The sequence below is a fragment of the Acinonyx jubatus genome, chromosome C1 (assembly GCF_027475565.1).
Source record: "Acinonyx jubatus isolate Ajub_Pintada_27869175 chromosome C1, VMU_Ajub_asm_v1.0, whole genome shotgun sequence".
Taxonomy (NCBI): domain Eukaryota; kingdom Metazoa; phylum Chordata; class Mammalia; order Carnivora; family Felidae; genus Acinonyx; species Acinonyx jubatus.
In genome coordinates this window covers 197,539,841-197,566,382 of record NC_069381.1, presented here as the reverse complement: position 1 = coordinate 197,566,382, position 26,542 = coordinate 197,539,841, and the positions used below count along the sequence as shown (strand labels likewise).

The 26,542-nt window shown below is 48.1% G+C and overlaps 1 protein-coding gene across 8 annotated transcripts in view; it reads right to left on the bottom strand.

Annotated features, from left to right (window-relative positions):
• SMARCAL1 (SWI/SNF related, matrix associated, actin dependent regulator of chromatin, subfamily a like 1) overlaps positions 1-26,240 on the bottom strand; it is a 53,990-nt gene extending 27,750 nt beyond the window's left edge. For 3 of the 8 annotated variants that reach the window (XR_008295557.1, XM_015066685.3, XM_015066692.3), the window contains exons 1-10: positions 25,938-26,182; positions 24,840-24,876; positions 23,528-24,403; positions 22,714-22,764; positions 18,472-18,705; positions 16,299-16,349; positions 11,274-11,460; positions 7,837-7,987; positions 6,077-6,235; positions 2,914-2,979 (exon numbers count right to left, since the gene is read on the bottom strand). Coding sequence is in view for 7 of the 8 variants with exons in the window: in XM_015066685.3 (XP_014922171.3) it covers positions 2,914-2,979; positions 6,077-6,235; positions 7,837-7,987; positions 11,274-11,460; positions 16,299-16,349; positions 18,472-18,705; positions 22,714-22,764; positions 23,528-24,344 (1,716 nt within the window). In the remaining variant the exon portion in view is untranslated. Of the gene's footprint in view, positions 1-2,913; positions 2,980-6,076; positions 6,236-7,836; positions 7,988-11,273; positions 11,461-16,298; positions 16,350-18,471; positions 18,706-22,713; positions 22,765-23,527; positions 24,404-24,839; positions 24,877-24,936; positions 25,150-25,273; positions 25,786-25,937 lie in introns of those variants that run through there. The other 5 variants (XM_015066688.3, XM_015066686.3, XM_053215763.1 and 2 more) reach the window with 5 other exon arrangements.
• Positions 26,241-26,542: the final 302 nt, after the last annotated feature.

Genomic DNA, 26,542 nt, shown 5'->3' with positions numbered 1-26,542 from the left:
TGTGCGGTTCAGGCTGAGTGGGAGTAGAGACAGTCATGCTTGGCCACATGGGACATCAGAGGCATCTATCAAAAGGTGAAATTCTGACCCAGCAATTCTGCGTGTAGACATCTGTCCTAATGGAGTCGAGGTGTGCAAGCTGCAAAGACGTGGATGGTGCTCGCTTGCAAAATTATTCATAATAGCAAAACAACATCCAACACTAAGGGTTAAATTACGGGATGCGTCCACACAACATGATGCTCTAGAGCCATTAAAAATGATGACCCTGCTCTCCAACTGCCATGTTGGAAAAATAACCAAGCTGTTACTGGTGGTTTTCTCCATTGGAAGGAATAAAGGGGATCTGAATTTTGTTCTTCATAGCTTTCTGTCTTGCCTACTTTCATGCATGTATACATAAAAACAGAACTACCTTTCTTTAGTAGCTCAAACAAATAGTGCTGTAGGAGAAGAAAGACGTCACACTTCCCAGGGGACGACACCAGTTTCCTACAACTTCAACCACATGTGCCCTGTGTCTGCCGTCACCATTTATGAAACCTGCATTTCCAGGATGTGATCTGGCCCGGCCATCTCACAGACTGGATGGCATAACCTAATCACCCCACCATGCACATTTGCTGAACATGTCTTGAAATCATCAGAATATAGTTCTAAGAGGTGCACAAGTTGGAGGAACAACCAAGTGGTACCAAATTAGGCCCTGACATGGCTTTTCAAGGGCATATTTTACTTCTCCCAACTCTCCTCTTGTTCCAAAATATTTAGATTCATCTCCTTGGAGTACCTAGATCAGTGGTTCTCAACAGAGATGGGGAGGAGTGATTTGCCCCCCAGAGCACATTTGGCAATATCTGGAGACAATTTTGGTTGTCACCACTGGGGGGTACTACTGACACTTAGTGGGTAGAGGCCAGGGATGGTGCTACACTTCCTACAGCACACAGGACAGCCTTGCACAACAAAGAATGATCCAGCCCACAGTGTCAATGGTGCCAAGGCTGAGAAACTCTAATCTAGATGAAAACACAGCGGAGAGATGAAAGGTTTGAGGCAGAATGCCTCAGCCCCACCTCCACTCACAGGTCCGGAACCCTGTGAACTCAACGTTATGTACGAGAGTGGATTCAGGACACCTTCATAAATAGCAGGCTATGTTCGTGGGTCCTGTCTTAAAGTGTTAACACATCCAAGTTGTATAGCAAGTGCAGAGTAATCTATGCTAGTTAACTGCTAAAAGATTTGTCTCAAATATATCAATTTGAAATATACCCACGATATTAAAGATATAAATGCTGCTTTAAAAGGTCTGGCTCAGAAGCATATATTTCAGAAACAAGGATGCGGTCCAGCTTTCCCGGCTGGGCAATGACTGCATTAACAAGATGGCTGCTCAGAAGCTCCCCAACTATACCTTTAATGATATACCCGATCTACTGTGCCGTTTCTTTGGCCCAAACAATGAAGGGTACACATTTACTTTTAGGTATGGCTATAATACTGGAACCACAGTACGAAGATCTGGTAACATTTTGCAAAAGAGAACATATTAAAGCCTCCTAAAAGAAGGGTCACCACTCTGGGAAAAATGTTTCATTTAAGTGTGTCCATAAATATTTATAGGTAACATGAGCAGATGATCAAGGTTTTTAAGTAAAGGACTTTTATTTTAAGTTTGGAGCATATGACATAATCCTGCTTTGGAAGATGTATCATATTACTTGTTATTCCTAAAACAAAAGAAAGCAAAATAAAACTTGAAATGAGTAGACGGCTGTGCTTCAGGGGGAGTTGAAAAAATTAAGTGAATTTTCAAATGTTAATAAGCCCCAGCAACACTTAGCATATTTGTTTTCCCTAGTTTAGGTACAACTTAAAGCTTCTTTTAAGCAATGAAAGCTGCAGGTTTAAAGTGCTGGCACAACACCAAGGCTGCTTTAATAAAGCACAAGATAAACATGTACTTTTGTGTGCTCAGTCTACATAAACCAAAGTAGATTCTCCCAAAGTCATCTGTGAGAGATTTCTACCTTAGGAGAGGAAAAAGCTACTTTCCTAATTGTGGTATTGTCCCCCAATATTACGAAAAAGCTCCCCAGAAAAAGAAGGAAGGAAATTTGGGGGCCTTGCCACCATCTGGGGTCGGGAGAGTCTGGACACAAGCCACAGACATGGAAGTGTGTGCCAGGTGAAACATAGCACAGGTTGAATTCATATCAGAATAGAACACATCCAGGTAAAGACCCGAAGCTCCACTAAATCCACACCCCCACCTGCTCTGAAGCCAAGGCTCAACCAGCCAAAGCACTCAGGCCCCCGTGTAGGCCACAGAAAGGGGTGAGCATGGCTGCCCGTCTCGCTAACAAAAAAGGCTTAGGGTGACCCCAGGAAAGAGCACCAGCTTCTGGGCATGACTCGGGTTTGCCAATGCTTCCTGCTGATCCCTGATGGCCCAGTTCCAAGTCTGTATGATTCCTCTCCCTTGGTTCCTAGCACCATGAGAGCCGGGCCCCCACAAATGGCTTAGAAGACAGGAAGCTTCTCCTGAGCTGTTCAGAGGACACGATGCTGGCAGCTCCCCTCTGCCTTGTCCGGGAGCCCGAGGAGGACCCAAAATGCAGTCCCCATCCAGCCTGTGACCTTCAACAGGCCTTCATCTCTGAGAGACAGAGGTGACTGCACCAGGCGCCAGTTCCTTAGCAGGACGTCAGGAAGAACACCGAGTCTGGCACTGAAGCCCTACACGGTGATAGCTTCGGTCAACGTAAGTCACGTCCACGGCCCAGAGCCCCTGGCCCTGGACTTACAGCCCCTGCTCTCCTTGGACCCACCTGCAAGCCTGAGCAAGATACAGCAGGACCTCAGTGCTGGGTGGGCTCCAGCCTCAAGTCTATTCTCAGCAGGACTCACCTTGAGGATGGGCATAGCTGCACGACAGCGGGCTGTCTTAATGTTCTTGAGGAAGTGAGATTCATCCTGAAAAGAAACAGCCAAATCCTGAGCGGATGGAGACAGGGCTTGTGTTAAGCTTGACCTGGCACGGCGTTGCACTGAGGATGCCTCCCCTAGCGGTTTCTTGTTCAACCATAACCGATCATGAGTCCCTGTCATATTTTCTAAACCCAAATTTGTAACTAATACATTCTTAGTATTTTGAGGGGAAGTTTCTATTTTGGTACATATTCAAATCACTTGCTATGTACCTGAGCAACCAACAGACCTCTCTACAGTTTCTCTATCAATAAAATGGGTAAAATACCACTACCTAACTTATCAGGTTGCTGTAAGTCTTAATGAGCTGACACACAGAACAGTCCTGCCAGCTAACTTAGTAAGCACCCGGTGGTTGTTGGCCACACTATGATGGGGTCACAGTGGGGGGGATCCTGGCTCTATCTCTAGAGGTGATGTGAGAAACCTCCTGTTCCATTTCAGCTATGATAAACCGAAATGGACCTCAAAAGCACAATGGAGGGGAGTATAAGTAAGGTGAACCCACAAATGTCACAGTATCTGTTCCTAGAAAGCTGGGCTGTAATATTCATACTGTGTGATGACGAATGCATATGACAGCCAAGAAAAAGGGATTTATAGAGAGAAACAGCAGAAAGTACAGAGGACAGGGAAGGAAAAGACCCTTTAAGCAGTGGGCTAACATGTACCACCACTCTAACCCCAAGGAATGGCTTCTATCTGAACTCTCCGAAGAAGTGTAACATCTTAGAGTTGACACTTTATTCCCTCTTACAACATTTCTCTGAAATCAGAAGACAGGCCTCTTAAATAACTGAAGACAAACCAACACTGGTGGTAAGTGGCTTGCCAAAAACCATATGGCAGGCTAAGTGTTGAGCCAGAAGCAGAAAAACATGAATTCTAAAGCCAGATGCAGTCCAGCTTTGATCAATGACGCCCCATCTTGCTGGCTTCATGCCTGTGGGCAAATCATGTAACCACTTTCACTGTCGGTTCCATTAGGGCTGAAATGGAGAGAACATCTGCCTTAGGAGCCACCGGGAAGATCGGCAGTTAGACATAAAGTACCTGACACAGGGTAACCCTCAGGAGATGAAGGCATTATTCTTCCTACACATTGTAGAACCGTCACCATCATCCTGGGATACTTCATGTTTTCATTTTACAGGTATGCTACCATTTTTTCAAAGCCACACCCAAATTTGTGCCAAACCAGAAATGACTCCCTCGAAGACTCACTGCCCTGACAGCTATGAGAAGATATAAACATTTGGGGCACTTGGGTGGCTCAGTGCATTAAGCATCCAACTCTTGATCAGCTCAGGTCATGATCTCACGGTTTGTGAGATCGAGCCCCACGTCAGGCTCTGTGCTGACAGCTTCTCTCTCCCCCTCTGTCCCTCCCCTGATTGCACACTGTCTTGCTCTGTCTCAAAATAAATAAATAAACTTTTACAAAAAGATATAACCATTTAAGTTTGCTTGAGCTAAGGCCATAGTATGGTTCTCACGCCCAAATCATGATAATAGATGCCCGAGGTCAGCAACTATGCCTTCTTCTTCTCTTCTCTGAGTTCCCACAATACTTGGCTCACACATCTATGAAAGCACTAAAATGTATTATAATGATCCGTGTGCTATGTGTCTGTCTGTCCTACTGGACTATGGTATCTTAGAGAACAGGGCTGACTCTCCTCCCTCCACACCCCCAGGGCACAGCACCGTGCGGGCCGTGGAGCTCGTGCTCAGCTGTTGGCTGGACATGCGGATGAACGAGCCTCCCATGACAGCCAGCCCCATGTCGAGAAACCCACAGGCTCTACTGCGATTTGCTGACTTTTCTGGGCCTCCTAAAAACTCATCCCTTTCTCTCCTTCTAGATGAGATAGCACTACACATTTTGAGCATCAAGATTTGGGAAGCCACTGTCAGAGAATTCAGGAAAATACCACTGGCTTTAAAATTCACACGTGTGAATAAAGAAGACTCTTTCATATCGTCCCGAGGCACTGGGTGTCCCTCTTTCACCAAGAGGATAAACAAGGGTAAGCTTCCATTGAAAACCATCCGCTGCGGTCTTCAGCCCTGCATGTCTGTTAGTGGCTACCTGGATGGGGGATGGGGACTGCACACCTTTTCAAAATCTTTAGTTGTGAGCCATGTGAACACACGGGGTTCTGACAGGTAGCCGGCACCAGGTCTCTCTAGACTTTCCTTACGGAGTACGTGAAGCATGTAAACAAGGAAAGCCAGTGACTGAAAGATGTGCTGTCACATCTGTGCACAGAACTTAAGAAAAGCCTACTCAAAAAACAACAAACCTGAGGAAAAAGTATAGGTGGCCCTCGAACAACACAGGGATTAGGGGCACTAACCGCCCCCGCCCCCTCCCGCCCCCTGCCTCATAAAGTCAAAAGTCAGTGTTTACTTTGGACTCCCCCAAACCTTTACTCATCCAGAAGTCTTACCGATAACATACAGTCGATTAGCACATACTTAGTATGGTACAGGATTATATGATGAATTCTTACAACAAAGTAATCTAGAGAAAAAGTACTAAGGAAATCATAAGGAAGAGAAAAGACAGTATTGGACTGAACTTATCAAAAAAAATATGCCCATAAGTGGGTCCATGCATTCAAACCCATGTGGTTCAAGGGTCAGCTGTACTTTTTGAGGTGGGGGAGGGAGGGTCTTTATACTGGCTGGAAAAAACCTTATTAGCTGTTTGGACTGTGTGCCTAAGCCACCCGGACAAGAGGCCGCCACATGAAGGTACACGCCCTTGTTGTCCGCACCAGCAGCCCCTGTCCATGACTTTGTGTTGGAGAGATGGGCTGCAAACCCCTAGTTCAGGCCCACCAGTAAATGACACTTTTCAAAAAGCGCCCCAGGAGGTTCTAATATGCAGCTAGGGTTGAGGACTGCTATTTGAGATGAATAAAATGTCAGTTTCCCACAAAATAAAGACAGTGATTTCTATTCTCTTAGAAACAGAGGGAGGCTCCCGTAGAACACAGGCATCAAAGTTCTTGGAGCTTTTAAGAGAAAGTTTCCCCAGAGAGAAAGTACTTAAAGACTTTGCCAAGTCACTTACGATGATGACAACTTTAAAAGGGGTTTTTAGCTGTTTTTCTAACTTGCTCAGAAGGTCAAAGCTGACAATGTTGACCAAGCCAGCTGTCAGGCGGTCCTTGCCGGTCACCACGACATTGATGCGGTCTGGGCTCAGAGACGGCAGCCACCGAAGGAAGGCCTGGGGATGAGAGGGGAGAATGGAGCCTGGGAGACCCGGCCGGCAGCAGTCAGCTGAGGCCCCAGCCGACCCATCAACAGCACCCCCTCAAGGGACAATGTTAACGTTCCCCGAGAAACAAACTCAGTGCCTTTCTCTCCACACCCTTCTGCATTTGCTGGCACCCTTGGGCCCATGAACAGCAAACACCTCCGCTGCCCTCTTACCCATCTACTCCTTCACTTTCTACTAACGGGACACTGCTTTCCTTAGTATGCAAATATCATTAGCAGTCACTATGCGGTCTGCGGATTCCATCCCTTCAATCTCTAACTAGATGGCAGGTTTCTGCAGGGAAAGAATGGGACTCTTTCAATGAGGAATTTTATAAAGGAAGTCTTACCAGATGCTGGTATATACCAAAGACACCGATAATGACAAAAATACTTATCACCTGCTCTCTCCAGAAATCTTGCCATCTCTAGCCAAAGCCACTGCCTGCAACCAATGGGAGGCCCCCAGCAGCCTCCGTGTCAGCGGCTGGTGTCTGGGAGCTCCCCTGGCATCCCGGGGCTGACACTGCTGTGCTGTCAAGTGCTGCTTCCTTCTCTACTTTCGCTTCTGCTCATAACCAAGTGACCACCTGGTTCTTTCTTTCAGCATTTCTGAGGGTGCTGTGGGAATCTAACACGCAGCAAATAAATACGTGTTGAATTGTTAGTTTCTAGAGGCAGCGGCAGATTCAGGTCATAGGGACAGGGATAAAAAGGTACTGTTTCGATGCACATTTTTAAAGTTTTGCTTTCTCTTCAGCTGGAAGGGCACGTCTGTGCACCGGGCTGAGCGCTACGGGCAGAGTCGCCTCTTCTCCACAAGTGGCTCACGGTGGGGCTGAGTCAGAAGCCGGCATGTGACGAGGCTGACAGCTGCCACGAGTAGCAGAGAGCTGGGAAAAGCCACTGATGACCAATGAGCTCTTCATTCTCCACCAAGTTTGCTTGTCTGGGTGTTTATTCCTTTACTGGAAGCACTCTGATCCCTAGATTTATGGAAGACAAGCTCGTGTCGGCTCCTTCGGCTATAATGGTACCTGGTCGACACGGACATCCTGCTCACATCACCTTCGGCAGGGTGCAAGAACTCTGACCTCAGGAGACACGGCTTCAAGGTCCTGTAATGCTCCCATCACCAGTGAGCACGCTGCTTCACCTCACTGAGATTCAGTTTTGTCATCCATAAACGGGGTTGACATCTACTGCGTCCACTACACACGGCTGCCTCGGGATGAGGAGGTAACCATTTTGAGCTGAAGTGTGGTGCAGGTGAAAGGTGTTACCGGCAGGGGCACAGGACGTACTGGGGAAGAGTCTGCTGCCAGACTGAGGCAACGCATCCACGTCTGAGCTCACGGCTCCTTGGCTAGCTTTGGAAAGGTACAACCTGATTCTAATTCAGAAAAATCATAAGCCTGGCCTCAGAAGGCCATCTCCTCTTCCTTCCTCCCTCAGCTGAGACAGGATCTTGAAAGCTCCCGGGCCCTGTCCCCAACTGCTACTCGACTGCTTTAACACCAAGGACCAAGGACGCTTCGGTGTTAGAATCACAACACAAAGGGAACTGACCTGCTCCCACGTGAAGCGCACCGAAGACGGCACCACTACCAGGAGCGGCCACTCCTTCCGATAAAAGGCCGCGATACAGATGGCTTGAATGGTCTTCCCCAGGCCCATGTCGTCAGCAAGCAGCAGGCGGCCTCTTTTCGCTATGGCAAAACTGAAAGCAGATGCGGGAAGGACAGTGGTGTGGCACTGTTAGTGTCACTGTTAGTGTCAGGGCTGTTAGCTAACCACGTAATGGGACGTGCACCACCCAGTGTGGGCCACCGCACGAGGGAACACGGGCCCTGCTCGCTACAGACCTGCTCCCTGGACAGGGAAGGCGGGAGCCAATTAGGGGACAGTATAATCAACGATAACACTGAAGAGTCAAAATAGGGAAAATGTGAAATGGGGGTCAAAAGGCAGAGAGGGGCTCTAGAGGATAAGCGCATCATGGAAGCCAAGGGAGAAAATTTCCAGGACAGGCGGCCCCTCAGCCCAGTGCAGGCGAGACCTGGGGGAGTGGTCAGGAGGATCCTGGGAACCAGCCCCTAAAGAGGGGCCAGGAGGGACGCCTCTCACGTGAAAGGTCTGCCTAGAAGGGAAAGGAAGAAGAGACGATGGAATTGAAATTAGGCTTTCTCAAGGTCAGAGAGGACGTTTATGCACGGGGCAAAGGGAAGAAGCCGGCAGAGACAGGACACTGGAGAAGAGGAGGACAGGCCATGGGGAGGATGGAGCCAGGGTGTCTATCAGGGAGCAGCAGCCTCAGCAGCTTGTCCACTAGGAGCCGCCGCAGCCCCTCCGCCCTCCAGTGTGACAACCCCTGCTGACGCTGTGTGCATCGGGGCGCGTTCCAGCGTCCGGGGGGTCAGACTGGCCTGGGGGGCCGCCCGGTTGCACCGCTTCGCAGCTGGGTACCTTCATGCCAGTTACCCAATCTCCTCACGCCTCAGCCGTGAGACAGGCATGAAAGGACCCACCCCAGAGGCCGTTGCCGGGCTTTGACAGAGCTACTGTCTAAAGCACTGAAAACAGTGCCTGCCACCATCCATCCTAAGTGCTGAGGAAGTGTTTCTCTTGTAACTGCTACTCCTCAAAAAGGGAAAAATAATCAAGACGAACAGAAGAAAAATGACTTGCTTGGCTCACAAGATGAATCAGTGAAAAGCGAAACGGATCCCAAGTGCCAGATGTCTGGTCTCCTGCTCCAAACAGCAGACCTCTTTCCTGTGAATTCCTGGAAAACTGATCATTTGCTCAGAAACCTGATAATAAGCCCATCAACTAGCTCTTTTTCTTTCCTTCTCACAGCCAAGGCAGCGTGTAGCCCCCGTGGTCAGCAGCGGGTATGGCTGGCAAGGGGCCTTTTGAGTTGCCAGAAAGTAGCGTTGCTGCCCTGGGGAAGCCAGTGCTCAGCAAAGACAGAGAAGTGAGCAGCGCATCCGCGGGGGGCGAGCTGGGTGGACTACTACTCATGGCATGTGACGGCACTGTCGTCATCGCCCAGAGGCCACAGCAGCCCAGCGGGGGGGGGGGGGGGGTGTGCACCCCCCCCCCTTCATCCCCAGGGCCGTGACCACCATATACCTTCAGTGACAAGGAAGGGAGCCCGGCACACTGCCGCCTCACTTGTCCAACAGACCCAGCCTCTCCTTGGCACACTGGCCTTAGAGAAATCTTCTAGACTGTTTCCAGGATCAACTCTCCACACGGACCAGGTGGGGAGGTAAGTGTGAAAAGACTCATTTTCTCCCTTACTTTTTGATTTACACAACCGATGGCCAGGGTGGACAGGGGCAGGTGAGCAACAAAGCACGGAGGACCTTGTGCTGCGGCCACAACAGGAGCGCAGCCTAACAGAAAACATGCCACGACGTCGTCACAAAACATGGGTGCTCTCTTGGAAAACTCTTGGAAGCTGAGTGACCTCGGGCACATGACTTGCTGGGTCTCGACTCCCTCATCTGTTAAAAGGGACCATTCAGATATTAGAGGAAGCTGGTACCTATCTAGGAGACTTTGCTCCATACGATTAAGGGAGCTCTCACCGTAGTTCTTACAAAACAACATGGAACCAACAGCCCTGTTCCCTCAACACCAAATTCCTCCTCTTCAGAGAATGCAAGTTAAAATCTGGATTTAACTGGGGAGCTCTGAAGAAAGGCTGCAAGTGCAGCTTTAGCAGTTTCATTAGCCTTTCGGTTCAGCAGTTTCAGAGCCATAGTGAAAAAGGTGGAAGCTGCCGGCCAGGCTCCCATTCAGGCGCATCACACCCCTCGGCGGTGACGAGGTTAACTGGCCGGGCCGGCAGGTGCCACGTGGGCCCCGGTCTCTCACCGAGCCCAGGAGAACTGGGATACTGAAGACAGATGCTGCCCAGGGGTGGGGGTGGGCAGGCTCTCAAGCAAGACGGAGCTGTGCAGAGCATGTTATCCGTGACAGATGGAACTGGAGGGAAAAACGAGGGAAAGGGTGTGAGCAGAGCTGGGGCCGTGGGAATGCAGGGAGGCAGGAATGGGCCCAAATCACAGACCAAAATCCCGTCAGGGACAGTGGCCACGCGTTTGCCAAAACCTCACGAGTGGACTGCGTGTGGACAGGCCGTCCTGTTTGCCAGCGCCACGATTTCCTCTCTTCCCCTGCACGGGGCTATATCCCCAGCCACACCACCGAATGGCAGAGGTAGCTCCTGCTGTCTTCTGGATGGCCATGAGGACTGCCTTTTTCCTCTCTATGACCTCCATTCTCTTCACTAGAAGGCAAGTTCAAACCTGCCATTTGGTCCTCCCAAGCAGCTCTAGAACACAGGACAGGTCACGATGTGGGCCTATCTTTTTTTTCTGTCTATAATAAGAACACCCTTTCTTTTGGAAAACCACCTTCCGCTCAATCCAAGTAACTCAGGTGGGGCAGGCCCTACCAGCTGGCTCCAGGGCCTGTCATCCATTCTCACCAACAAGACTCCCCAGCCCCCAGGGCACAGTGACTGGTCCTGGCATCAGCACCAGATTTCAGACCCTTCAGTGTCAGGCCCACCAGAAAAGAGGTGCTTCCGCTGGGTTGCTGAGCTGACGGGTGCAAGCCAGAAGTGCGAGGCAGCCCTGGCCGCCACACCTGAGGAGCACCTGGCTGAGAACAAAGCAAACTGAGGAGAGAGCCGAGCCGAGAGTGAGACAGGGAGGTGTGATGGGATCTTTGGAGACCCTTGGTTGTCTACTCCACGCACTGAGAAATCTCTCTCCTTGTTGGGTATCTGCGCACCTGGAATCCAGAGTCCTGATCAACTCATAGTATTTGCAATCAATGGTTATAATCAGGCTTTGCTGACCGCACACCTGGCTGTTTAATGCCTAGCTGCTCCTAGATGTCCATGAAAGATGAGTGTTCCTAAGAGAAGAAGCATCTGAACCCCATTTGTACTAAGTGATGGAGTCCAAGCAAGAAGACCAAGAACCTACTTGACTCCCACTCTCTGGAAGGGCAGCAGACTGGACACGAGCTTGGAGTCCACTCCAGAAAGGTCTGCCTCAGGGATGGTTTCTGGGACACATGGAGACGTCTTCTCCAGCTGTGAAGCAAAAGCCAGGGTGAGCGTCTTGGGCAGAGGATCCAGCTGAACTTGTGGAAGGCAGCGCACTTGTGCAACTAGAAAGGAGCACAGAAGGGTATGAATGGAAGTGCTAATGCCCACGAGAGCTAAGGACAGGGAGGGCGCTTCAAAATACAGAGCTCGGTGGCTGGAATTCTGGCACATGCCGTTTTCTCAAAAACGTAACTGGAGACAAACCTGCAGGATGACGGTCACATCCTGAGCAAGTCCATAAGGCTAGAGAACTGGTTTTCCCTCTCTATCACTTAGTTTCTGCAAATAAGAGGGCAGTCACTAATGCCAAATTGATTTTCTACACTACATGGACACTCGGAAGAATTACAAATGTTTCTGTGACTCTTTTTTTTTTTAACCTAAAGTAATTTAAAACAATTCTCTCAGTATTCCCACTCAAATAAATAAGGACCCACATTCTTAAAAATCAGCCCAGAAAGACCCATGAAAAAGCAAGATATAGAATGAATAAATCTTGTCATTTCCATTCTCTTCATTTTTTTTTAAGTTTATTTATTTATCTAGAGAGAGAAAGTGCGAGAGCAGGGGATGGGCAGAGAGACAGAGACAGAGACAGAGAGAATTCCAAGTAGGCTCCGCTCTGTTAGGGCAGAGCCTGACGCAAGGCTCAAACACATGAACTGTGAGATCATGACCTAAGTCGAAATCAAGAGTCAGATGCTTAACTGACTGAGCCACCCAGGCATCCCTCTTCTTGTTTTATTTGGGTTTTGATGTTTGAGAAATTGAGAACTCTAAGTTATCTGCTGTTGATAGGCAAGGAAGCACTGTGCTCTGTGCAGAGAAGCTGTTAGGTGTTTCCAAGAAAGATCAGGAGGACAGTAGGGCTATTTATAAACAACAACAATAGCAATGACAAAAGGCAGAGTCACGCTGAGTCCACCAACTTATAAAAATACAAATGGCCCTGCACACTTGAGACCCTTTCCGTAAGACAGAATACCGATCTCCCCTTGAGAGAGGTGAGCTTTACAGCAGTGACATCAATGGTGAAGCAGACGACCAAGTTCCTTGGTTTGGAGGTGACCTGAGAGCACCTCTAAAGTAGGTTGGCAAGCTTAGACCTGCGGGCCAAACCAGCCTACTGTCTGCTTTTGTAGATAAAGTGTTACTGGAACACAGCCATGACAACTGTCTGCCTGCTTGCCACAATGACAAAATCAAGTAGATGGGAGACCATATAGCCCACAAAGCCTAAAATATTTACTATCCGGTCCTTTACAAAAAAAGTTTACCAACCTCTGCCAAGTTCAGAGTCTAAACTGTTCCTAAGGGTGACTATTACTCTGACTCTTCCAATTAAAGCTTGTATTTAGGGGTCTTTACTTTCCTTCCAAGTGTGCTGGTTCCAGACCCCTATATAACGGACAGGGAAATCTCTCCTTCCAGTCAGAGCCATTACCCCAAGTGGGAAAAATTACTTGGGACCTACAAGAAACGAAAGGAAATCAATTTCAATGGTTTTGCTTTTTGAAAGAATTTAGCCTCACCCGATTTTAAAATTAAGAGGGAAGAAAAAGAAGCTCCTTTATTTAAGAGAGAAACAGAAAAAGAATAAACCAGGGGTACAAACAAAACAGATAATTCTGGGGGTGGGAGAGAGACAAGTTAAACACCAAAGATGACAGACCTAGACGTCACTGGTGGAGGAATTATCAGCAATCTACTAATCACAGCCTGCTGTCCTATGGGTTGAGGCTTTCGAGATGGCCTTCCCTTTTATCATTGTCCTTTGAAAAATCTAATTAGAAGAGTAACTCCTGTCTGCGGATCTTCTGTTGCTCTTCATCCTTTCCCTTCTCACGGGCACCTTGGGAGTCACAGTAACCCACCAAGGGGCTGTCTTCAGGAACCTGGTAAAGGGAACCAAATAAGAAACTGGGTGTATTTCATTTCTACCCAGTCGTACTGGAAATTCTAAGGTTGTTGGTTCTGTGTGCCACATGGTCACGTCTTTTCTTAATATCCTCACGAGGTGCTCCAAGTCTTCTGCCACATCATCAAATGGCTACCATTGTAAGTATTGATCTCAAGAGGGAGGGCTGAGCCATCTGACTGCTACCTTAAATTGCTCTGTAGTCTCAATATATTTAAATCCATTTCCATCTCTCACTAAATGTACATACCAGTTATTTCTGGAAACCGTTTGCGTGAACAGAATCACCATGATAAGAAATTAGGTAAGGTTGATGGCTTTAATATAAAAGAGACTTCCCCTACTGACAGAGAAATACATTTTATGCCTCCAAATTAAATCTGCACATGCTGATTTGTGCACACTTCAGGAGACTGAGCACTCCGTGTGCTTTCAGAAACCATTTTTATTTTAATCCTGGTGACCGCCGGTGCTCAAATAAATACCTGATGGAAGCTAAGAAAAGGATGACGACCCGGCCGGTGTGAAATGTGGTGCTTTGTAAGCATTATGTTCTCCCAGCCGTTCAAGAGGAAAAAGCAACCTCCACTCGGTCTCCCACCAGCTACTGCCTCCATGGTCCTACGCTGCTGGTTCAGCCAAGTGGGTAAGTTTCTGAGACAGCCCCCCAAGTCACTAATGTCCTTTCCAGGTGCTGGAAGATGACAGGAATGTGCTGTCTGGCTTCATGAGTCATCTAGAAATCGTTTCTGTAAAATTGCTCTTCGGCAGAATGCTACTGAGCCACAGAGCAGAGAGATGTTAGTGTTTTCAAATAGCAGCTGACAAGACAAGATCAGTGAGGGGGATGCAGAGCCCTTCTGGACTGTGACAGCCGGGCGAAAACAAAAGGCCTTATGCCAATTTCACTGTGGGCGAAAGGCCTCAAGTCACTTAGAAAAGAGGGAGAAGGAAAGCTCTTAGATTCACTGTTATCTGGAGAAAATAACTGTCACATGTCATCAATAAGCATTCATGCACTCAGGAGGTCTTACTGTCATTTCTTAATGAGTTTCAAATGCACACGCTCGGTAGCTCAGGGCCAGGAACCTAACTTCACACAGGAGGAACGAGGGCTGGGGGTGGAGGAGAGGCCCAGGTCTGCAGTCTGTCAACAAAATGGGAGCTAAACTGGGGTATTCTGAAGAGCCTTGTCTCCTCAGCCTCTTATTCACGGTGCTGGCATCTACATTTCCAAACAGGTCACACTACAACCTCAAGATCACCAGCCTGGTCTGACTTCTGTCACTGGCCTGATTGTAAGCCTACAACGCTCCCAATGAGGAAGACAACTGTTTCCTCCTTTCTCTGGGTCCAAGATTTTTGCAATCTATGAAATGTGTAGAATAGTCTTCTCTTCCACCAGTCGCTGTAATGACAAGATAGCATGTAACACAGCAATCTGAGCCCTAACACTAGAATTCTTGAGATCTGCGGAATTATTAACGTGAAATGCAAAATTTCACGTGTGGCCAGGATGTGCATTTTTCTGGGTGAAGAATCCATCGTGTTCCTCAGGTATTTCAAAGAGTCTACGGCACACACAAGATTTGGAACCATTATATAATGTTACAGGAGTCACGAGACATGGTTTTCCATTACATTCCTCCGCTAAGGCCGTACATTTCCTGCTTCGTGTTGGTCGGTAAAAATAAAAGCCTTTATAGCTAACATAATTATATGCCTTCCTGCGGTTGAAAAACAAAGGGGCAAGAGGGAAACACTCACTCCTACTGCTTATCAAAAATTTAGCTTTGGCCAAATAGTTCCCTCTGAACCACAAGTTCCAGAAAGCCGCAGCCACAGGGCCTCAGCTCAACGTCGGTCACCGTTGCCATGTCAGCCAGTGTTTGCTGGTGCTAAATAAGGACCCCGTCGCAGTCACACTTAACCTTGGGTTTGCTGCAAGTCCTTCCACAAGGAATCAGAAACACTTCTCTTCTATTTAACTTCTGTCAGTAGGATAGAAACAGAGTAAAGACCGCTTTTTTTCACTGAAAGGACAGAGGAGACCCAGAATGTTGAATTCTCTACCTGATGTCACCTAGTCAGTCGCTTGAGGAGGAGACAGAGAGAAGAAACCCAGCTTCTCCCTCTTGCTGAAAGTCCTGGGCTGGTGGGCAAGATGGCCAATGACTCAGAGCTGCCCCCTGGATCATGTCTCTCCTGGCCTGACTGGGACCAGCACTGGCTCGGAGGCCCAGCAAGTCCTCAGGGGGCCAAGCAGGAGGAACCTAAGTGGCGCCAGCCACAGACCCACTGCAGAAGTGTGCAGCTTGGAAGATGGGTGACAGATGGGCGTTCCAGGGCAGGCTGAGCTATGCCCATGTCCCCCCTTTCTCAGGGACACTAGAATTTACTGCCCGACCCATGCAAAGCACAGAGAGGAAAAATGGTAAGCCCAACTGCCTTCTCCTTCTTATACTGATAGCTGTACACACATCCCTTCCCTTCGTCAGTTTCCAAGGGCTTATTAAATGCTACGCGTGCTACAAAGCCCACAGCCACCTAGACCCTGCAACCTTCATTGATCATCTCGTTCTCGTAGCAAACCGAGAGCCTTTCTTAGAGGGAATCTATAGTGGCTTCCATCTACACAAAGCAAACCCAGCTCAACTGATTCCCAAAGTCCACATCTAACACTTCTACGATAGGTGGGAAGTTGCACAGGCCTCAGGAACTTGACTAGCACGGCCGCACTCGGATGGAAGAAGAGGTCCTGTGTTTGCCCGAGCTGCCCCAAAGCCACCATCTCAGCAGACGGGGTGTGGCTGCCTGGGACCATCTTCACCTTCACATGTCCTGGGCACAAGCAGGTGAACTTACCACAGGCAGGGGATGGGGGGTGGGGGGGTGGTGCTCTTTAAAAATATGTTAAATTTAAGGCAGATAATTAAAGCTTAACAACAGCATGATATGAAACAAGCAAGGCAGGCATCTCACTTAATTTATTGTGCTCTTCCAAGAGAAAGCTCCACCTCCTGGTCTTGGCATCTGCAATGATAAGAAACACACAAGCCAACGTGACAGCCTGCCCTTCTGCGACGTCATTACACTTATTCGTTCATTCCCTGGTTTCATAAATCTCCAGGAAGCCAGGATGAGGTGGCTGGTCCTGTGCCCGCCAGTGGGGACAGAGAGGCTAGGAGCACCTGCCCTCGTGGCTTTCAGAGAATTCAGGGAGGAAAGACAAACCGATGTGGCAATAATACTGCGTTGTTAAGGGGTGATAAAGGGTCCTACGGTGATACGTGACCAGGCATGGCCTGACAGGTCAGAAAGGCCCTGAATTTCCAAGATGGGGATAATTACAGTAGCTTACACTTATCCGGTGCTTACTTTAAGCCAGGCATAGTATCAAGAGGTTCACATGCACCTCACTACCCTATAAGCTGGGTACCGGGGTCAGAGTGGTCAAACACCAGTTCAAATCCCAGTTCTGCCGCTTCCTAGCTGTGTGACCTTGGGAAAATTATGTAACACCGCTGTACCTCAGTTTCCACACCTGAAAAATGAGGACACTACAGCTCCTGCCTCACAGGATTTTCAGGAGGATTACATGATTTTTAAGTATTAAATGCTTATGAAACTGTGCCTGGCAAACAATAAGCACTCAAAAGAAAGCTAGCAACTATAAATTATTATTGTTGTTATTAGTATGATGCCATCCACTGATTGCCATAGTACACACCACACACAGAACTAACCAAGAAGGGGAGTGTCTCACTACCCAACCGTAGCTAAGTTCTTAGAGAGGCTCCCCTACCGAGCTACCTTCTGAGAAAATCATGAAAGCTACATAGTTGCAGATAAATGCCTTCTGGACGGCGGACATGAACTCTTCTCTGTATGACCAACGGAGAAAGCAAGGTGGTTAGGGAACAAGCTGCATAAACATAGTGAGTCAGTTTCTGAACAAAAAGCAAGGTGGCCCCGGTGTAATCTGACAGACCAAAGGCAGACAGGCTACTCCCGCCGTGGGAATAGTACAGGACACTCTTCGTGACAACAGCTTGACCCGGACACTGGCAGAGCAGCAAACGGGGAAGTCTGTGAATAGCAGTGACGGCAAAAAAAAAAAAAAAAAAAAAAATCCACTCACGGTTTCTAGATGTCTGAGCGTGGGCAGGACTGGGTGCCAATATTTTAGCTGTTCACATTTCCAAAACAGCAGACCGTATCTATTTGGTGTGATTTCAAAGGTCACTCTTTGTGGAATACACACAGGCCTTCTGTACCGGCCTTTTAAGGGCAGCCTACTCCAAACTGAAGTCGAAAATCCAAGGGAGCCCGGAAGGCAAAGAACCCTGGCCCTCGTGTCCGTGGCTCATCTGGCCTCAGGACAGGCCCCGGCACATCTCACCCAAATCCCACTCAGCAGGCGGCCCTTGTGAGTTAAAACTCGATCCACCCAAGGAATAAAACAGTAATGGCTGGCATCACCCTTCTCCGGAAGGAGCCCCAAACCCTGATGAAAGCTCACTGAGCAAGTAATTCTATAGAGGCTTCTTCCATAAGATTGCCTAAACATGATGTCTCAAAGGCATGAGGTTTCAAAGGTTTGCTTTCATACCCACCTACGGAAAAGACTAAAACCGTATCAAGGATGGGAAATATTGATCCATAACAGCCACATAAAAGCCCAAGCTGAGAATGAAACCCGGTAGTGCAGAATTCTTAAAACTAACTTCTGCCCCGTGTTCTCATGGGGCACCTTTTGAAGAGCTTCACAAAAACTAAAGCACAACTGCTCTGCTTTGGCCAGCGGTGTTCAATTCTGGCTGATTATTAGACTTTTACAAATACCAATGCCCAGGCCCCACCTCGCAACAGTTAAATCAGTATCTGCAGCTGGGAACCAGGCATCAGTGTTTATTCTGGGAGCAGGGCCTGGCAATCTGTGTCAACAAGCCCCCCAGGTGGTTTGGATGCACGCTCAAGTTGGACAACCACTGACTCCGTCTACCCCAGGGCATTTATTTTTATGGCATATGCCTATTTTTTGAGCTCCCCTAGGACAAAAATCACTTCTGAATATTCAAACAGAGAAAAACAACCTGTGTGAGAACACGGACCACCATGCATCCTGGGAATCAGGCGGAAGCCAAGTACTTGCCATAATTTCTGGAATCCATCTGCTTAAACAGTGCAGTCAGATGTTCAGAGTAGCCGATGTCTGCCTCAAAGCGGGCCCGGGAGATGAGCACGCATCGCCCTTTGACAAAGGCAAGGGAGGGAGCTGAAGGCAGGCAGGCCTGGACTACACCACCAGCAGAGGGCAACTCCCTGCTGTCCTCGGCCTCTTCCAAAGGCTGCAGGGTGACGGAGGGGAGGCTCTGGGCTGCTTTCACTGCGGAAGAAAAGGACATATGTGACAAGGTGGATGACTTTCACAGCACCCTGGGGGTGCTCGGACAGGCAAAGGAGAAGGGCAGGGATGGGACTCGAGAAAAAGCTTGGTTAGATTAGGAAGGCTTGCGAGCATGCTTTCACTGGGGCGTTGGGAACTGCAGGGTTACTGAATGGAACTTCTGCTCCTTAAGTGTTCAAACTAAAAAACGCACAAATGAACAGGGGGAGGAGGGATCTCACCAAGATGTGTGACCTTATTAGAGAACTTCTGTTGCTGTGTCACAGAAGCCACTGAGGTCAACACCCAGAAATCATGCCCTTCACCCGACCCCCAGGTCACGGCTCTGCTACCGCTTGGAGAACCAGAGAAAGAGACACAGAACCATCAGTCCAAAAACGCAGTTGCAAGCCTTATTTTATCTGTTACGGATGCATCTTATAGATTAACAGATTTGACTATATAAAACTAAACTGTCGAAAAAACCAAATGGAATTGAAAGGCAAAACTACCAAATAAAGATTTTTGCAAGAAATGTGAGTAGAGCTCACTAACGAACTCAAAAGAGGAGAGAAATGACTAACATCTGGAGAAGTGTTCGACGTCACATATAATCAGAGAAATAAAAAGCCATTTTTACTCATCAAATTTGCAAGATTAAAAAAAAAAAAAAGCGCCTGGGTGGCTCAGAAGGTTGAGCATCTGACTCTTGATTTCAGCTCAGGTCATGATCTCGCAATTTGTGGTTCAAGCCCTGCATCCGGCTCCACGCTGTTCGGGATTCTCTCTCTCTCTCTCTCTCTCTCTCTCTCTCTCTCTGCCCCTCCCCGGCTCTCGTGCTCTCGCTCTCAAAATAAATAAACTTAAAAAAACACACAAACAGATATCTGCATTGCTAGTTGGGAATAAAACCTTTTGGAAAACAGTTTGGTATTATCTAGGAAGAGTCCTAAACACTGATAATGATTCCACTTCCAGGAATCTATCCAAACTGACAACTGAAAATACAGAGATTAACGGATACAGGTATTTCTTACAGCTTTAACACTGGAAAAACCCAGAGCGGATACAAATGAAATAAAAAGGAAATGATTTAAGCAACTTGTGACACATTTATACCACGGAACGTTATATGACCGTTAATTGTTTTTAGTAAGAAATTTTAGAAAAGACAGACATACAAAAAGCCAATATTAAGTTTAACCGAATGAAATCATTTTTTTAGAGGTCAGAGTGGTCCGGTAATGGACACCTGCCTCTTCATAGCTCAGAGTTAGTGGTTAACATTCACTGTTAATACAAAAATAAAGTGTGTACATTTTAACGCCTAGAAAAAAGGCTGGAAGGCACAGAACCAAAATGCTAATAGTGGTTAACTGAGTGGGGAGACTATGGGGGAAGAGTTGTTCCTTGCACGATGATATACTTTCTACGCGTTCTATGACGCAGATGTGGCAGGGTTAAAAAGACAAAATCCACAGGTCCGCCTAGAGCAAGTCGGCAGCAAGACCAACAGTCTTTACACACGACACTGATAAAAAGCATAAGCCACTGTGAAGACACATCATAAACCTATCTGAAAAATAAAGACCAAGGGCAGATGGTGGCTGTCCTCGTGCTGAGCACCGCGTAACACAGAGCTGCTGAGTCACCATGCTGTACACCTGAAACTGACGTAACGCTGTGTGTCAACTGTACTTCAACAGAGAGGAAAAAGAGCAAGGATGAACACACAAGTCCACGGTCACTGCGCGAGTGTTCAAGGGCTATCTCAGCAGACAGCGGGTCAATTGGGCAAAACACTGGTAAGGATGTAAAGAGGTGCGAAGTTATTCATAAGCAGTAAAAGTCATCTAAAAGCAATAGGGAGAATTTTGTGCCCAATAATCCGTTTCTTTTTTAAGCTTATTTATTTGTTTTGAGAGAGACAGTGTGCAGGACAGGGGCCGAGAGAGGGGGAGAGAGAGAATCCGAAACAGGCTCCAGGCTCAGCTGTCAGCACAGAGCCTGATGCAGGGCTCGATCCCACAAACTGCGAGATCATGACCTGAGCCGAAGCGGGATTCTCAATCAACTGAGCCACCCAGGTGCCACCCAATAACCAGTTTTTAAAAAAGATGTGGGGCGTTACAAAAAGCAACCATATCACACGGAAAACCGAAATGAATTTGCAAAAGCAGAAGTCATCCAAGTCACCATGCGTTGTGAGAAAGGAGTAAAAAGACAGTAAAACAAACCCATGACAGTGGAACTCACTGATCTAAACTGAGCAAAAATGAGAAAACCAGGTGTTGAAACCTGCAATCTTAACCCAGAGTACTGGCTCTCCCCCTCCCAAGACCTAACAAATGGATTAAAATAACAGTAGAAGTGAGCCCTCCCCCCAAAAAACATCACCAGCAGCTACCAAAGAAAGGGATATCACCTGACGCCATACATTTAAAGAGGTGGGACTCCAAAGAGAGACACAGGAAATTCTGCAGGGGGCCGTCCCATCACCCCTCACACCCAGAAACGATTGGTGGCTCCAGACAATTCTACCTCATGCCCCAAACCCGCAGAGAAGTGACCTCGACAGGCCTCACCTTTTCCCTATCTGAGCCGGGTGGGGAAAAAGGGAGCATAGAAATGGCTGAGAAAAGAGAGGACGAAAATGGGAGACCAGAACCTCCAGGGCTGACGCATAGGCAGAGATGTAGGCTCCGGGCACCAAGGTGATGAAAACCTTAGTGTAAGAGTCAATAAAATGTGAGAAGACAGGGTGGGGCATTCGGGGACTCTGACAACGGGCCAGGCTGGGTTAACGGTATCCGCTGGAGCCTGAGCGCTCAGGTTAACTAGCCACGTAGCGTTGTGAGGATGGGTGCTGTTTGCCGAGCCGTTACTCTCGGGGCAGCCAGCTTCCTGTCGTAGCTAGAGCCAGCACTCCAGTGGGAACGTGCACTCTGAAGTCAGACTGTGTGGGTCTGAATCCCAGTTGTGCAACTCACTGGCTGTGTGATCCTATTTTAGTTACTTATCCTCTCTGGGTCTCAGTTTTCCCAGATATCTGTAAAACGGTTGTTATGAGAAACAGAAGACGTGGCGTATACAGGCATACCTCGTTTTATTGCTCTTTGCTTTACTGTACTTCGCAAATATCGTTTTTAGAAGTTGAAGCTTTGTGGCGACCCCGCATCGAGCAAAGGTGTCAGTGCCATCGTTCCAACAGTAATTTGCTCACTCCCTCTTTGTCACGTTTTGGGAATTCTTGCAATATTTCAAACTCTTTCATTATTATTATATTTGTTATAGGGATTTGTGACCAGTGATTACAACTTGCTGAAAGCTCAGATGATAATTACCATTTTTTAGCAACAAAGTATTTTTTTACGCTGACTCATTTATTTTGAGAGAGAGAGGAAGAGCAAGCACACATGCCGGGGAAGAGAGGGAGGGAGAGAGAGAATCCCAAGCAGACTCCAAGCAGCCAGCATACAGCCCAACATGGGGCTCAATCTCACTAACTTTGAGATCATGACCTGAGCCGAAATCAAGGGTCTGATAAATGCTGAAGTGATTGAGCCACCCAGGTGCCCAGCAATAAAGTATTTTTTAATTAAGGTTTGTACTTAGACTTTGTCTTTAGACATGCCACTACATACTTAACAGACTGCGGTATGGTGTAAACATAACTTTTATGTGCACTGGGAAACCAAAACCTTCGCCTGAATCACTTTATTGTGACATTTGCTTTACTGCGGAGGTCTGGAACCAAACCTGCAAAATCTCTGAGGTATGCCTGTATAGGAAGCTTAGAAAAACCTGCTGTGTAGCAGCTCCTTTAAATGCTAGCTTTTGTTCATATGGGGACCTTCACCCGAGGCTGGCCGTTAGTGAGAAGGCAGAAGAACACTGCGGGAGTGTCCTAAATGCCATCTGGACCATGAGCTGGACCACATCTGCTACTCTGGGAGCTGTTTAGTGCCAGTCTCTCCCTGCATGCCAGGCAATGACACGCCCACTTACTTAGGGCACTGTAGTCGGTCATGCTGAAGTTCCACATCTTGGTGGCAGGATCTGAAAGGAAACAGAAGTACTTGGTTTGCTCACGAGGACGTTGATGACTGTCGTTATAAGTTGTACTTAGACATTCAGTAAAAGCTTGCTTAACGAATGAATGAGTACTGAGTTCAAAACAGTTGAGTGAGAGCCCCGACCAATGTACAAAATCCCTGCAGAGGACCAAAAGCAAACACAAGCGCGGACAGTGTTTCTACTCTCTATAGAGGAACTCAAGTCAGGCCCTGGCACGTTATGGCCTCACCTAAGAGGGAGAAGGACAGAGGTGGAACTAGAAGCCAAGTTCTCCGAGACCCAGTAGAGTCAGGCAGAGCACAGTGAGAAGGGACATGCTCTCTGGGCTGCTGCAGCACCAACCACATCCCGGCTCTGCTCTTCCAGAAGAACCAATGCCAGCATGTTACTTCCCCTTACTGAGCCAGTTCTATGGCCTTTAAAATGGAAATAACATTCATCTATCGCAAAAAATGGTTGTTATGCTTAAGTGCTACAGCACAAATAAAGTACCCGGCAGGGGACCTGGCCTCTCAGTGAATATTCATCCATTCTCCATACGGCCCTGTGGCAGCCCCCAAGTTTGACAGCTGTTTGGAGGGATGTCTATTACAAAAGGAAACATGAACAAAAACAAAAATTTTTAACAACTGGACAGACAGAATGTGCCAATGCGCTCTCTTCGTATTTATGAGAACCTGTCAGATTAAAAGAGACTCTAAAAATAGGAAAAAACATCAGAAGAACAAGACCGAAGGCTCATTACCGTAACTTCTGCTGGGCAGACTCTTAAAGACTGCAATGAGGTGTGCATTATACCCGATCTTCACCTGGAAACGATCCCCACTCCTTATGCATGTTCCCTGCTGCGAGCTTACTGCTTTGTGGAACGAGGCCCCCGATTTCTGTGGGAGCCTTCCTTCTGGCCTGGCTGTCGCACTCCCTGAACCACAGCGGCTGTCAGAAATGTTCTGCCCCGAGGTGGAGGGCCTCTCTGCCTTGGCGTCTAATCCAGGGTCCCTGTGTGGCTGTCCAAAGGAAGAAGCCGGTGTCTTCTGGAAACTCTTTGCTTTGGCCAAAGGCTCACGAGCTGTGTTAGCAAAGGGTGTGGATTTGGTCTCGTGTGAAGCCTGACCTGACTGATAACACAACAGCTGTTGAGTGGGGGCCCCTGGAGGACTTTTTGCCAAGGGAGGAGAGACCCTGGTGGCAGTCATTTGACTCGGTGGGCTGTGGCTCAGGCAGGCTGTGGGCACATCTTCTTGTATCTTCCCGCTCTCCTTTGCCTGCTGTGGAGTGCTTAGATGAAAATGGTGGGGATTAGCAGGTCTTTGGTCACCAGTGGATGAACTGCTGAGATTCTGTTGTTTGAAAAGGACACCATGGCTCACCGGCTTAGGAGGCTCCCTGGGGAGATTGGGGGGCAGACCCTGCTTGGACTGGGAAGAGCTGGTGGCAATGGAGGAGCCGGAGCCTGCGCGCTGATGCTGTTCCGCTAATAATTTCTCAGCTCTACGGGCGAGAGCCTTCTGTCGATTCTCTTCAATTTTTTTCCTCTGCTCCTCTGTGAGAGGCAAGGACATTTTAAGAGGGAAATGCTTATGCAAGGATTGTCACTCTTCAATCAGAAACTTGGCAAAAGCTGAAGAAGGAAAAACAATATTGAAATAAACATCAAACATATTTGCCATGCTCCTACCTTTATTTTAACAAGCTTTTGTCCCAGGAAATGCACAAGGAGTACAATCAAGCGATATGTTAAAGTTTCTTTTATAATTAAACACACAAACACACACACACACACACACACACACACACACACACGGAGAGTGGGTAGCATACACTAAAACAAAGATCCTGACAAAAAAGCAAAAAGCAAGGTAAGATCGAATCCAAAGCTAAAATAGTAATTTTGCTGCAATAATTTTCTCCCTCTCATCTCCCCCAGCCAATGTGAGTTATCAGATCCCAAGGAAGTTATGCAGTGCAACCTAGATCTTTCAGATAATGAAAAGGGTGACACTTCAAACCAGAAGTGATCATGGATTAGACTGACATAGACCAAAACAGCCACATACCATGGTGTGTCACTTGTGAACACAGACTCTGGTCAATCTGGAAGAAATAAAGAAGGAAGGCAGGATTAGCCTCATACAGACTGCACACTAAACTCACCCCCTTGAATTCAATCCTGTCATCCTTCCTGGCAAACCAATCTGCAGGTGGCCAGGTGAAAGCCACAAGTAGTTGGCCCTGGTTAGAGCAACCATGACGCTTGGAAAAATCAGCAAAAAAAAAAAAAAAAAAGTAATGCAGGCTCCTTGTACAAACTCAGATGCTACAAAAAGATGTACAGAAAAGAGTAAAACTAGTCTGTAATCTCACCACCCATCAATAAGCACTGTTAGTGGTTTAGAGTAGCTTAGAGTGATTTTTTCTATTCCTATCCGTAGATGCATGCCACATATTCAGCAGAAACATTTATGTATTACAGAAAAGGATCATTACATACACTTTTTCATGTCCTGGTTTTCTTTTTCAATTTATTAACTTGGACATTTTTCTATGAACAATACAATCTTTTACAGTATTCTAGAACCAAGGAGCTGGACACCAATTTCTCTGGCTTGGTTCAGACCAGACCTCCATCCACGAGTGTTTACAATGACGATCTGAGGATGGAATCCAGCAGCGCTGTTCCGCCTCTGAAGGGGTTTAAAGCTTTCCTTGCTGCTAAGACTCTCCTGGGCACAGCTCTGCATCACATGGAGTTTCCATGGTACCCCCCAAGACCTTTCACTTCCTCTAACCACCAGCAGTTAGGAAGGATGTGGCAAAGGCTTTGTTCCCAGGTCAGAGCTGAAGCCCTCAGGCTCGCTGGGTAACACGCTCCTAACTTTCCAACCAGGGCTCTCCTGAACCCCCAAGATCTCCAGGCCCAAGCCGGGTGCGCTGACTGCCTTCACTAGCTACGGGAGGCGAGGCCAGGGGACGAAGAAACCCCACTAAACAGCCCCCAAGTCCTGAAGCCATCCCCACCCTCCCATATTCACAACCCGCCGCCCCTCGGCTGGGGCCCCCTGCTCCACCCCATTCTGTGGGCGCGCCTCCCGCCGCCGGGCAATAACAGAGCGCCACGCCCCACTCCCACCCCTATTATCTCCACTTGGATCTACCCTTCCCCGTGGCCGACTCCCTCTTCCAGGCTGCCATTTGGTCTCGTCCGCCTTCTCACCCGTAGAGGCACTGAACACGAGCCACGTTTGAGGCCTCCCCGAACCCAGGGGTTTCTCCAGATCCCTCTCGAGCTAGAGTACCCTTCCCGGTGGGCGGCTAAGAGCGGGTATTTCAGCGCCGCCAGTTCGCCCACCTTACTGCCGCGCTTGGGCCTGGAGGGTGAGAGGTCACCGCAGAACTTCGCTTCCCAGCAGGCAACGCGGCCGCAGTTACGCTTCATAAAGTGGGAGTGATGAAGTGGGTGATAGGGACCGGTGCCGCAAGGTCTTCCGGGACCTGTAGTTTGGGCCACGAGCCTGGCGGGAATTAGAGGACACGCACCGACGTGGGCGGGGCGGGACTGGAGCGATGCAGCCTGGGAATTGTAGTCCTCCGTGCCCACAAAAGTTTAGCCAAACAGCAGGTCTTAAAACTAGAGTCTCGCGGTCTCAGCTTGTCTCCAGGGGAATCCCAGACAGCGGATTGATTTGGTAGCTCTTAATAAAAAGTATCCCCTGGAGCATCCATTCTAGGTGTCGATAACCTCGGAATTTAACCCCCGCCC